Genomic DNA, 14,184 nt, shown 5'->3' with positions numbered 1-14,184 from the left:
GTAATACTAGAGGTCAGATGACTGTAATACTAGAGGTCAGATGACTGTAATACTAGTGTCTGATGACTGTAATGCTAGTGTCGGATGACTGTAATGCTAGTGTCAGATGACTGTAATGCTAGTGTCAGATGACTGTAATACTAGAGATCAGATGACTAATACTTGAGGTCAGATGACTGTAATACTAGTGTCAGATGACTGTAATAGTAGTGTCAGATGACTGTAATACTAGTGTCAGATGACTAATATTAGGGTCAGATGATTGTAATACTAGTTTCAGATGACTGTAATACTAGTGTCAGTTGACTGTAATACTTGTCAGTTGACTGTAATACTAGGGTCAGTTGACTGTAATACTAGTGTCAGATGACTGTAATACTAGTGTCAGATGACTGTAATACTAGAGGTCAGATGACTGTAATACTAGAGGTCAGATGACTGTAATATTAGTGTCAGATGACTGCAATACTAGAGGTCAGATGACTGCAATACTAGAGGTCAGATGACTGCAATACTAGAGGTCAGATTACTGTAATACTAGTGTCAGATGACTAATGCTAGTGTCAAATGACTGTAATACTAGAGGTCTGATGACTGTAATACTAGAGGTCAGATGACTGTAATACTAGAGGTCAGATTACTGTAATACTAGTGTCAGATGACTAATTTTAGTGTCAGATGACTAATATTAGGGTCAGATGATTGTAATACTAGTGTCATGACTAATTTTAGTGTCGGTGACTGTAATACTAGTGTCAGATGACTGTAATGCTAATGTCAGATGACTGTAATACTAGTCTCAGATGACTAATATTAAGGTCAGATGATTGTAATACTAGTTTCAGTTGACTGTAATACTTGTCAGTTGACTGTAATACTAGTGTCAGATGACTGTAATACTAGGTGTCAGATGACTGTAATACTAGAGGTCAGATGACTGTAATTCTAGTGTTGGATGACTGTAATGCTCGTGTCAGATGACTGTAATACTAGTGTCAGATGACTGTAATACTTGAGGTCAGATGACTAATACTTGAGGTCAGATGACTGTAATACTAGTGTCAGATGACTGTAATACTAGTATCAGATGACTAATATTAGGGTCAGATGATTGTAATACCAGGGTCAGTTGACTTTAATACTAGTGTCAGATGACTGTAATACTAGAGGTCAGATGACTGTAATACTAGAGGTCAGATGACTGTAATACTAGTGTCAGATGACTGTAATACTAGAGGTCAGATAACTTTAATACTAGAGGTCTGATTACTGTAATACTAGTGTCAGATGACTAATTTTAGTGTCAGATGACTAATTTTAGTGTCAGATGATTGTAATACTAGTGTCAGATGACTGTAATGCTAGAGGTCTGATGACTGTAATACTAGAGGTCAGGTGACTGTAATACTAGTGTCAAATGACTGTAATACTAGAGGTCAGATGACTGTAATACTAGTGTCGGATGACTGTAATACTAGTGTCAGATGACTGTAATGCTAGTGTCAGATGACTGTAATACTAGAGGTCAGATGACTAATACTTGAGGTCAGATGACTGTAATACTAGTGTCAGATGACTGTAATACTAGTGTCAGGTGACTAATATTAGGGTCAGATGATTGTAATACTAGTTTCAGATGACTGTAATACTAGTGTCAGTTGACTGTAATACTTGTCAGTTGACTGTAATACTAGGGTCAGTTGACTGTAATACTAGTGTCAGATGATTGTAATACTAGTGTCAGATGACTGTAATACTAGAGGTCAGATGACTGTAATACTAGAGGTCAGATGACTGTAATACTAGAGGTCAGATGACTGTAATACTAGAGGTCAGATGACTGTAATACTAGAGGTCAGATGACTGTAATACTAGAGGTCAGATGACTGTAATACTAGAGGTCAGATGACTGTAATACTAGTGTCGTATGACTGTAATGCTAGTGTCGGATGACTGTAATGCTAGTGTCAGATGACTGTAATACTAGAGTTCAGATGACTAATACTTGAGGTCAGATGACTGTAATACTAGTGACAGATGACTGTAATACTAGTGTCAGATGACTAATATTAGGGTCAGATGATTGTAATACTAGAGGTCAGTAACTGTAATACTAGAGGTCAGATGACTGTAATACTAGAAGTCAGATGACTGTAATACTAGAGGTCAGATAACTTTAATACTAGAGGTCAGATGACTGTAATACTAGAGGTCAGATGACTGTAATACTAGAGGTCAGATGACTGTAATACTAGAGGTCAGATAACTTTAATACTAGAGTTCTGATTACTGTAATACTAGTGTCAGATGATTGTAATGCTAGTGTCAGATGACTAATGCTAGTGTCAGATGACTAATGCTAGTGTCAGATGACTGTAATACTAGAGGTCTGATGACTGTAATACTAGAGGTCAGATGACTTTAATACATACTAGAGGTCAGTTGACTAATATTAGTGTCAGATAACTTTAAAGGGACAGTCAAGTCCAAAAAAAAACTTTCATGTTTTAAATAGGGCATTCAATTTTAAACAACTTCCCAATTTACTTTTATCACCAATTTTGCTTTGTTCTCTTGGTATTCTTAGTTGAAAGCTAAAACTAGGAGGTTCATATGCTAATTTCTATGACCTTGAAGACTGCCTCTAATCTGAATACATTTTGACCACTAGAGGGCATTAGTTCACATGTTTCATATAGATAACATTGAGCTCATGCACGTAAAATGACCTAGGAGTGAGCACTGATTGGCTAAATTGCATGTCTGTCAAAAGAACTGAAATAAGGAGGCAGTCAGCAGAAGCTTAGATACAAGATAATTACAGAGGTAAAATGTGTATTATTATAACTGTGTTTGTTATGCAAAACTGGGGAATCGGTAATAAAGGGAGAATCTTTCTTTTTAAACAACAAAAATTCTGGTGTTGACTGTCCCTTTAATACTAGAGGTCAGATAACTTTAATACTAGAGGTCAGATTACTGTAATACTAGTGTCATGACTAATTTTAGTGTCGGATGACTGTAATACTATTGTCAGACGACTGTAATGCTAGAGGTCAGATGACTGTAATACTAGTGTCAGATGACTAATATTAGGGTCAGATGATTGTAATACTAGTTTCAGATGACTGTAATACTTGTCAGTTGACTGTAATACTAGGGTCAGTTGACTGTAATACTAGTGTCAGATGACTGTAATACTAGTGTCAGATGAATGTAATACTAGAGGTCAGATGACTGTAATACTAGTGTCGGATGACTGTAATACTAGTGTCAGATGACTGTAATGCTAGTGTCGGATGACGGTAATGCTAGTGTCAGATGACTGTAATACTAGTGTCGGATGACTGTAATACTAGTGTCAGATGACTGTAATGCTAGTGTCGGATGACTGTAATGCTAGTGTCAGATGACTGTAATACTAGAGGTCAGATGACTAATACTTGAGGTCAGATGACTGTAATACTAGTGTCAGATGACTGTAATACTAGTGTCAGATGACTAATATTAGGGTCAGATGATTGTAATACTAGTTTCAGATGAGTAATACTAGTGTCAGTTGACTGTAATACTTGTCAGTTGACTGTAATACTAGGGTCAGTTGACTGTAATACTAGTGTCAGATGATTGTAATACTAGAGGTCAGATGACTGTAATACTAGAGGTCAGATGACTGTAATACTAGAGGTCAGATGACTGTAATACTAGAGGTCAGATGACTGTAATACTAGAGGTCAGATGACTGTAATACTAGAGGTCAGATGACTGTAATACTAGTGTCTGATGACTGTAATGCTAGTGTCGGATGACTGTAATGCTAGTGTCAGATGACTGTAATGCTAGTGTCAGATGACTGTAATACTAGAGATCAGATGACTAATACTTGAGGTCAGATGACTGTAATACTAGTGTCAGATGACTGTAATAGTAGTGTCAGATGACTGTAATACTAGTGTCAGATGACTAATATTAGGGTCAGATGATTGTAATACTAGTTTCAGATGACTGTAATACTAGTGTCAGTTGACTGTAATACTTGTCAGTTGACTGTAATACTAGGGTCAGTTGACTGTAATACTAGTGTCAGATGACTGTAATACTAGTGTCAGATGACTGTAATACTAGAGGTCAGATGACTGTAATACTAGAGGTCAGATGACTGTAATATTAGTGTCAGATGACTGCAATACTAGAGGTCAGATGACTGCAATACTAGAGGTCAGATGACTGCAATACTAGAGGTCAGATTACTGTAATACTAGTGTCAGATGACTAATGCTAGTGTCAAATGACTGTAATACTAGAGGTCTGATGACTGTAATACTAGAGGTCAGATGACTGTAATACTAGAGGTCAGATTACTGTAATACTAGTGTCAGATGACTAATTTTAGTGTCAGATGACTAATATTAGGGTCAGATGATTGTAATACTAGTGTCATGACTAATTTTAGTGTCGGTGACTGTAATACTAGTGTCAGATGACTGTAATGCTAATGTCAGATGACTGTAATACTAGTCTCAGATGACTAATATTAAGGTCAGATGATTGTAATACTAGTTTCAGTTGACTGTAATACTTGTCAGTTGACTGTAATACTAGTGTCAGATGACTGTAATACTAGGTGTCAGATGACTGTAATACTAGAGGTCAGATGACTGTAATTCTAGTGTTGGATGACTGTAATGCTCGTGTCAGATGACTGTAATACTAGTGTCAGATGACTGTAATACTTGAGGTCAGATGACTAATACTTGAGGTCAGATGACTGTAATACTAGTGTCAGATGACTGTAATACTAGTGTCAGATGACTAATATTAGGGTCAGATGATTGTAATACCAGGGTCAGTTGACTTTAATACTAGTGTCAGATGACTGTAATACTAGAGGTCAGATGACTGTAATACTAGAGGTCAGATGACTGTAATACTAGTGTCAGATGACTGTAATACTAGAGGTCAGATAACTTTAATACTAGAGGTCTGATTACTGTAATACTAGTGTCAGATGACTAATTTTAGTGTCAGATGACTAATTTTAGTGTCAGATGATTGTAATACTAGTGTCAGATGACTGTAATGCTAGAGGTCTGATGACTGTAATACTAGAGGTCAGGTGACTGTAATACTAGTGTCAAATGACTGTAATACTAGAGGTCAGATGACTGTAATACTAGTGTCGGATGACTGTAATACTAGTGTCAGATGACTGTAATGCTAGTGTCAGATGACTGTAATACTAGAGGTCAGATGACTAATACTTGAGGTCAGATGACTGTAATACTAGTGTCAGATGACTGTAATACTAGTGTCAGGTGACTAATATTAGGGTCAGATGATTGTAATACTAGTTTCAGATGACTGTAATACTAGTGTCAGTTGACTGTAATACTTGTCAGTTGACTGTAATACTAGGGTCAGTTGACTGTAATACTAGTGTCAGATGATTGTAATACTAGTGTCAGATGACTGTAATACTAGAGGTCAGATGACTGTAATACTAGAGGTCAGATGACTGTAATACTAGAGGTCAGATGACTGTAATACTAGAGGTCAGATGACTGTAATACTAGAGGTCAGATGACTGTAATACTAGAGGTCAGATGACTGTAATACTAGAGGTCAGATGACTGTAATACTAGTGTCGTATGACTGTAATGCTAGTGTCGGATGACTGTAATGCTAGTGTCAGATGACTGTAATACTAGAGTTCAGATGACTAATACTTGAGGTCAGATGACTGTAATACTAGTGACAGATGACTGTAATACTAGTGTCAGATGACTAATATTAGGGTCAGATGATTGTAATACTAGTTTCAGATGACTGTAATACTAGTGTCAGTTGACTGTAATACTTGTCAGTTGACTGTAATACTAGGGTCAGTTGACTGTAATACTAGTGTCAGATGATTGTAATACTAGTGTCAGATGAACTGTAATACTAGAGGTCAGATGACTGTAATACTAGAGGTCAGATGACTGTAATACTAGAGGTCAGATGACTAATACTAGAGGTCAGATGACTGTAATACTATAGGTCAGATGACTGTAATACTAGAGGTCAGATGACTGTAATACTAGAGGTCAGATGACTGTAATATTAGTGTCAGATGACTGCAATACTAGAGGTCAGATGACTGCAATACTAGAGGTCAGATGACTGCAATACTAGAGGTCAGATGACTGCAATACTAGAGGTCAGATAACTTTAATACTAGAGGTCAGATTACTGTAATACTAGTGTCAGATGACTAATGCTAGTGTCAAATGACTGTAATACTAGAGGTCTGGTGACTGTAATACTAGAGGTCTGATGACTGTAATACTAGAGGTCAGATGACTGTAATACTAGTGTCAGATGACTAATTTTAGTGTCAGATGACTAATATTAGGGTCAGATGATTGTAATACTAGTGTCATGACTAATTTTAGTGTTGGATGACTGTAATACTAGTGTCAGATGACTGTAATGCTAATGTCAGATGACTGTAATACTAGTCTCAGATGACTAATATTAGGGTCAGATGATTGTAATACTAGTTTCAGATGACTGTGATACTAGTGTCAGTTGACTGTAATACTTGTCAGTTGACTGTAATACTAGGGTCAGTTGACTGTAATACTAGAGGTCAGATGACTGTAATACTAGAGGTCAGATGACTGTAATACTAGAGGTCAGATGACTGTAATTCTAGTGTCGGATGACTGTAATACTAGTGTCAGATGACTGTAATACTAGTGTCAGATGACTGTAATGCTCGTGTCAGATGACTGTAATGCTCGTGTCAGATGACTGTAATACTAGTGTCAGATGACTGTAATACTAGAGGTCAGATGACTAATACTTGAGGTCAGATGACTGTAATACTAGTGTCAGATGACTGTAATGCTCGTGTCAGATGACTGTAATACTAGTGTCAGATGACTGTAATACTAGAGGTCAGATGACTAATACTTGAGGTCAGATGACTGTAATACTAGTGTCAGATGACTGTAATACTAGTGTCAGATGACTGTAATACTAGAGGTCAGATGACTAATACTTGAGGTCAGATGACTGTAATACTAGTGTCAGATGACTGTAATACTAGTGTCAGATGACTGTAATACTAGTGTCAGATGACTGTAATACTAGTGTCAGATGACTAATATTAGGGTCAGATGATTGTAATACCAGGGTCAGTTGACTGTAATACTAGTGTCAGATGACTGTAATACTAGAGGTCAGATGACTGTAATACTAGAGGTCAGATGACTGTAATTCTAGAGGTCAGATGACTGTAATACTAGAGGTCAGATGACTGTAATACTAGTGTCAGATGACTGTAATACTAGAGGTCAGATAACTTTAATACTAGAGGTCTGATTACTGTAATACTAGTGTCAGATGACTAATTTTAGTGTCAGATGATTGTAATACTAGTGTCAGATGACTGTAATGCTAGAGGTCTGATGACTGTAATACTAGTGTCAGATGACTGTAATACTAGAGGTCAGATAACTTTAATACTAGAGGTCTGATTACTGTAATACTAGTGTCAGATGACTAATTTTAGTGTCAGATGATTGTAATACTAGTGTCAGATGACTGTAATGCTAGAGGTCTGATGACTGTAATACTAGAGGTCAGGTGACTGTAATACTAGTGTCAAATGACTAATATTAGTGTCAGATAAATTTAATACTAGAGGTCAGATAACTTTAATACTAGAGGTCAGATTACTGTAATACTAGTGTCAGATGACTAATATTAGGGTCAGATGATTGTAATACTAGTTTCAGATGACTGCAATACTAGTGTCAGTTGACTGTAATACTTGTCAGTTGACTGTAATACTAGGGTCAGTTGAATGTAATACTAGTGTCAGATGACTGTTATACTAGTGTCAGATGACTGTAATACTAGAGGTCAGATGACTAATACTAGAGGTCAGATTACTGTACTACTAGAGGTCAGATAACTTTAATACTAGAGGCCTGATTACTGTAATACTAGTGTCAGATGACTAATTTTAGTGTCAGATGACTGTAATACTAGTGTCAGATGACTGTAATACTAGTGTCAGATGACTGTAATACTAGTGTCAGATGACTGTAATGCTAGAGGTCAGATGACTGTAATGCTAGAGGTCAGATGACTGTAATACTAGAGGTCAGATGACTGTAATACTAGAGGTCAGGTGACTGTAATACTAGAGGTCAGGTGACTGTAATACTAGAGGTCAGGTGACTGTAATACTAGAGGTCAGGTGACTGTAATACTAGAGGTCAGGTGACTGTAATACTAGAGGTCAGGTGACTGTAATACTAGAGGTCAGGTGACTGTAATACTAGAGGTCAGGTGACTGTAATACTAGTGTCAGATGACTAATACTAGTGTCAGATGACTGTAATACTAGAGGTCAGATAACTTTAATCCTAGAGGTCAGATTACTGTAATACTAGTGTCATGACTAATTTTAGTGTCTGATGACTGTAATACTAGTGTTGGATGACTGTAATACTAGTGTCAGTTGACTGTAATGCTAGTGTCAGATGACTGTAATATTAGGGTCAGATGACTGTAATACTAGTGGTCATATGACTAATACTAGTGGTCATATTACTAATACTAGAGGTCAGATGACTGTAATACTAGAGGTCAGATGACTGTAATACTAGTGTCAGATGACTGTAATACTAGAGGTCAGATGACTAATACTAGAGGTCAGATTACTGTACTACTAGAGGTCAGATAACTTTAATACTAGAGGCCTGATTACTGTAATACTAGTGTCAGATGACTAATTTTAGTGGCAGATGACTGTAATACTAGTGTCAGATGACTGTAATACTAGTGTCAGATGACTGTAATACTAGTGTCAGATGACTGTAATGCTAGAGGTCAGATGACTGTAATACTAGAGGTCAGATGACTGTAATACTAGAGGTCAGATGACTGTAATACTAGAGGTCAGGTGACTGTAATACTAGAGGTCAGGTGACTGTAATACTAGAGGTCAGGTGACTGTAATACTAGAGGTCAGGTGACTGTAATACTAGAGGTCAGGTGACTGTAATACTAGTGTCAGGTGACTGTAATACTAGTGTCAGATGACTAATACTAGTGTCAGATGACTGTAATACTAGAGGTCAGATAACTTTAATCCTAGAGGTCAGATTACTGTAATACTAGTGTCATGACTAATTTTAGTGTCTGATGACTGTAATACTAGTGTTGGATGACTGTAATACTAGTGTCAGATGACTGTAATGCTAGTGTCAGATGACTGTAATATTAGGGTCAGATGACTGTAATACTTGTGTCAGATAACTGTAATACTAGTGGTCATATGACTAATACTAGTGGTCATATTACTAATACTAGAGGTCAGATGACTGTAATACTAGAGGTCAGATGACTGTAATACTAGTGTCAGATGACTATAATACTAGAGGTCAGAAGACTGTAATACTAGGATCTGATTACTGACACATTTTTTTAGATAGTTTCAGCCCGTTCGAATTGTCTTTTTTTCTGCTCATAGGACGTTGAGTGATCAATTCATTTTCACCGTTTTTTTGTTTGTTTTTTTATTATTATTATTAGTTTTGTTTTATTGTTTGTTTTCTTTTTAGATGTTACCTGAAACTTGGTGAATGGCAGCTGAGCTTGCAAGGCATTAATGAAGTCACCATTCCGAATGTTTTGGATTATTACAATGCAGCCACTGAGCACGACGTCACCTGGTACAAGGTGAGGGGGATCTGCACGAGAGATTAGGTTGCTTTCTCCACATACAACTTTAACTATTGCAGACCTTAGCACCTAAACAAAACAGAAGATTGTAAAATACATTCTAAAAGTAAAATAAAGCACTTGTTAGACCATTTAGTTATTGTATTTCTGTTTGCATTGTCACATGTTGGTTCTGTTACTCACAGGCCTGGCATGCTTGGGCAGTCATGAACTTTGAGGCTGTTCTGCATTTTAAACACCAGAACCAACCACGAGATGAGAAGAAGGTTCGTCACCCCAGCACTGCCAGTGCCAACACTGAGGGAAGCGAAAGCGAGAGTGAAGGGGACAGTAATGAGAACAGCCCAGTACCATCCCCAGTGCAGAAAAAAGCCCCAGAGGTATGTACGTGGGATGAATAAGATAGAATGTGAATACCAGTATGCCTGCTCACCTAACACAGACAGACACTATAATACAGAGGTATTCTTTATAGCTACGGAACAGATTATTTTTATTGCTAAAATTACACTTGTCACTACTTATCTCCCTCTACCTGACACACACTTCTATAGGGGGATATGAGTCAGGGTACTGTGTGATGGGATTTTGTGTTTTTACAACATTTCTCTTTTGCTTACTCAGGATATATCTCACACACTCCTTATATACACGGTGCCAGCAGTGCAAGGATTTTTCCGCTCCATCTCTCTGTCCAGAGGAAACAACCTGCAGGACACGCTAAGGTAGGTAGCCTGTGGCCCCACGTGCTCAGCCATGTGCTGTTCCTGCTGAGGGATTGTAGCTAAAGACAGCTTGGCTATGTCAGAGGCTCCTTTTCTTGCACAATTTCCTTTTGTTTTCACTGGGAGATCAGAGAGTGGCAGATAAGGACACAGTTATTTCCTGGATAAAAGAAAGGATATGAGAGACGCCTGAAGCCAAAAGCAAACTCTTAGCTTCAGTCTACTGGAGAAGGGAATAAGGGGAGAGCAGCCTCTGAGCAAGGGGCTAAATGGTGACATGAAACAAATTTAGCTCTAACATCGAGACCCACACGTTGATGTCACAAGGGAGGAACAGAGACGGGAGATAAGATAGGTAGCATTTGTAGGGTAAGAGACGAGCCCAGAAAACTGTCACATGGGAATCAGAGACGGGACAGAAAAGTATTTAAAAATGAAAAAAATTATTCTACACTTAAACTGATCAGCAGAACTCCCACTTGCTTTATTGGCAGACAGTGACACCTTGGTAGTTTAAAAAGTATAGGGACACTGATTCTGCAAAACTGTAAAACATTAAAATATTCTCTGTTGGATGAATGATAAAATGACCTTTGTTTCCCTTTAATGCACATAATCAGAGTAGCATATATACTGTGTGGGGAGAGATTACAGTACTGGGGTAAACAATAGTATTTTTATTAGCTCGGGATGCCATTTATTTTTTATTCATTATAGGAAAATTTAATCACACTTATAAATACAGATTACACCCATACTCATGCGCTAACCCGACCACTTATATTCAAGAGCGCTAAACCCAACATGAAATATTGATATTTTACATTCCAATGTTCTTCACATAGAGGAATATGTTCTATTTATTTTTAAATAAATATTTCTATGTATATATCTGTATATTCCATGATGACGTTTCGGGGAACTCAAGTCCCTTTCATCAGATCAAAAAAAACAGTCTGTTTCTTTTACAAGATACGATGAGTCCACGGATTTCATCCTTACTTATGGAATATCGCCTCCTGGTCAACAGGAGGAGGCAAAGAGCACCACAGCAGAGCTGTATATATAGCTCCTCCCTTCCCTCCCACCCCAGTCATTCTCTTTGCCTGTGTTAGACATAGGAAGAGGTAAAGTGAGGTGATAGTTTAGTTTCTTCAATCAATAGTTTTTTTATTTTTAAATGTTGCCAGTGAGTACTATTTTATTTCAGGGTGTAGCCAGGGCCTGGTCAGCCTCTTGTTAGCAGAGCTGCAGGTGGCTTTAGAGCATTGGGAACTGGTGGGATTAATTTCTCACTGTGCCTCCCATACTGTATGCTGCCCTTCTTAATATGGTCTTCGCAATTCTAACTAAGGCCCTACATGCCACAGAATGGCAAGGTACAGAAGACTTCTTCATAGCTGTGGGACATTTCATGCTGTCGATCAGCACTCAAGTATGTGCAGCTCTTACTTCTGGGACAGCCTTAACTCAGGAACCGCTGCAGCCTTTACTTCTGTGACCCCCTAACTTTTCCCCAAGGCCTCCCTTCAGGTGTTATGGTGGATGTGGTGGGGGAGGATAACAGGAACGCTCAGAACACATTTAGGTGATATGTGGGAGCGCTGTGGACTTTGGGCTGACGCTGGGGTTTAATAATGGATGTCCCTAAAAACGGAGCAGGTCTCCGGTACTTATGGGGATCCGGTGTGAGTGTTTATTTTGCGTGCTTGGTGGAAAATATAAAGCAGATTTTATTTTGGCCAGAGAACTCACGGGAAGCGTAGGTGAGAGACCGTATGTACTTTTTACAGCTGCGCTTGCAGCGACATATGGCTCACGATGTTGGGAATTTGTTAGACACTAGGAGACGCCCACAAAGGGCGGAGCTTTTCTCCCGCGCTATAGAAGCCGCATAGCCATACTCTGTCATACGCAGCGTGGGTGAGGTGATCGGAACCTTCACTGACTGCCGGGACCGCATGGTTTTAGATTAAAGAGCAAGCGGTCGTAGGCAGAGTTTGCTGGAAGCGGAGTGAACATCGAGGGGGCAGGTAGGCGCCTCAGCAGAGCTGTTGAGGCGGCAGAGGCTAGTTTAACGATCCGGTATTTTTTAAAAGTAATATTACTTAATCATATTTTTTGTTTCCCTCTGATACCTTCAGTTTAATTTAAGGGCATCATCTGTCATTTTGATGATCAATTGTTAAGAGTACAACTGCCAACTTTATTCAGAGCTGTTTATTAACCCATTAGTTGCAAGGCAAGACCAAGTCTGTTTGTTATTTATACTAACATGGATATGAATGTTACATGTTCATTATGTTTGACTTCACATGTGGAACCTCCCTTTACCTTTTGTCCCTCGTGTACTGAGAGGGCTTTACAGTTCAGGGAGCAAATGTTTTTTGATACAGATTTAAATAAGGCGGATGCTTCTCAAGGTTCTAACAACGAGAATCAGAGTATGCCACATCTTTCTCCCCAAGCGTCACAGTCCCTAACGCCTACCCAGGCACAGTCCAGTACCTCTGCAGTTTCACCTGCATTTACTCTAAAGGACATAGCAACTGTTATGTCCTCTACTCTTTCTGAAGCGTTGTCTGCCTTTCCCGTCCTGCAAGGCAAACGCAGGAGGAAGGACGACCTCGTGGCTAATACGACTTTGGATGCTTTAATTGCGAGGTCAGAAATGCCTTTACAGGAAACTGGAACACCTTCGCCTGTTATTGAAGGAGGTTTTGGTGACTCTGGACGACTGCGATTCAATCGTGGTCCCTCCAGAAATATTGAGTAAGTTGGACAGATATCTAGAAGTCCCTTCTTATTCAGATATTTTTCCAGTTCCCAAAAGAACTTCAGAAATTATTGCTAAGGAATGGGAGAGCCGGGTATACAATTTTCTCCTCCCGTTTTCAGGAAGATGTATCCCATAGCGGATTCTATCAGGAATTCTTGGTAGACGGTACCTAAGGTGGAAGGCGCTATTTCCACTTTGGCTAAACGAATTACTATTCCTATTGAGGATTTTTAGTGCTTTTAAGGACCCTATGGATAAGAAACTAGAGGGTCTTCTTAAGAAACTTTATGTTCATCAAGGGTTACTTTTACAACCGGCAGCCTGCATCGTCACGGTTACCACGGCGGCTGCTTATTGGTTTGATGCTCTGGAGGAATCTCTTAAAACTGAGACTCCTTTGGAAGAGATATAGGACAGAATTAAAGCCCTTAAGCTGGCTAATTCTTTTGTGACAGAAGCTTTGCTGCAAATTACTAAATTGGCGGCTAAGAGCTCAGGGTTTTCAATCTTAGCACGTAGGGCCTTGTGGCGGAAGTCCTGGTCTGCCGATGTGTCATCCAAAACTAACCTTTTGGCTATCCCTTACAAGGGTAAGACCTTGTTTGGCCCTGACTTGAAAGAAATTATTTCTGACATCACGAGAGGTAAGGGTCACCTCCTCCCTCAGGATAAGAAATCCAAACAGAGGGGTCGACAGAGTAATTTTCGTTCCTTTCGAAATTTCAAGGGAACTCCCTCTTCCCCTTCCACTAAGCCAGAGGGTGGCTATTCTCAACCCAAGTCCACGTGGCGACCCAACCAGGCTTGGAACAAGGGCAAACAACCCAAAAAAACCCGTTGCTGCCACCAAGACAGCATGAAGGGGCGGCCCCCGATCCGGGACCGGATCTAGTGGGGGGCAGACTATCATTTTTCGTCCAGGCTTGGATGAGAGACGTT

At 39.0% G+C, this 14,184-nt stretch overlaps 1 protein-coding gene across 7 annotated transcripts in view; it reads left to right on the top strand.

Annotated features, from left to right (window-relative positions):
• The window catches only part of MTOR (mechanistic target of rapamycin kinase), a 531,718-nt gene that overhangs the window by 311,373 nt on the left and 206,161 nt on the right, over positions 1–14,184 (top strand). For all 7 annotated transcript variants that reach the window (XM_053691448.1, XM_053691447.1, XM_053691446.1 and 4 more), the window contains exons 40-42: positions 9,621–9,738; positions 9,927–10,121; positions 10,366–10,466. In XM_053691448.1, coding sequence (XP_053547423.1) covers positions 9,621–9,738; positions 9,927–10,121; positions 10,366–10,466 — 414 coding nt within the window. The remainder of the gene's footprint in view (positions 1–9,620; positions 9,739–9,926; positions 10,122–10,365; positions 10,467–14,184) is intronic.

The sequence above is a fragment of the Bombina bombina genome, chromosome 8 (genome assembly GCF_027579735.1).
Source record: "Bombina bombina isolate aBomBom1 chromosome 8, aBomBom1.pri, whole genome shotgun sequence".
Lineage (NCBI taxonomy): Eukaryota > Metazoa > Chordata > Amphibia > Anura > Bombinatoridae > Bombina > Bombina bombina.
Note: the sequence above shows the minus strand (reverse complement) of the source record. Positions and strands in the feature narration are given on the sequence as shown.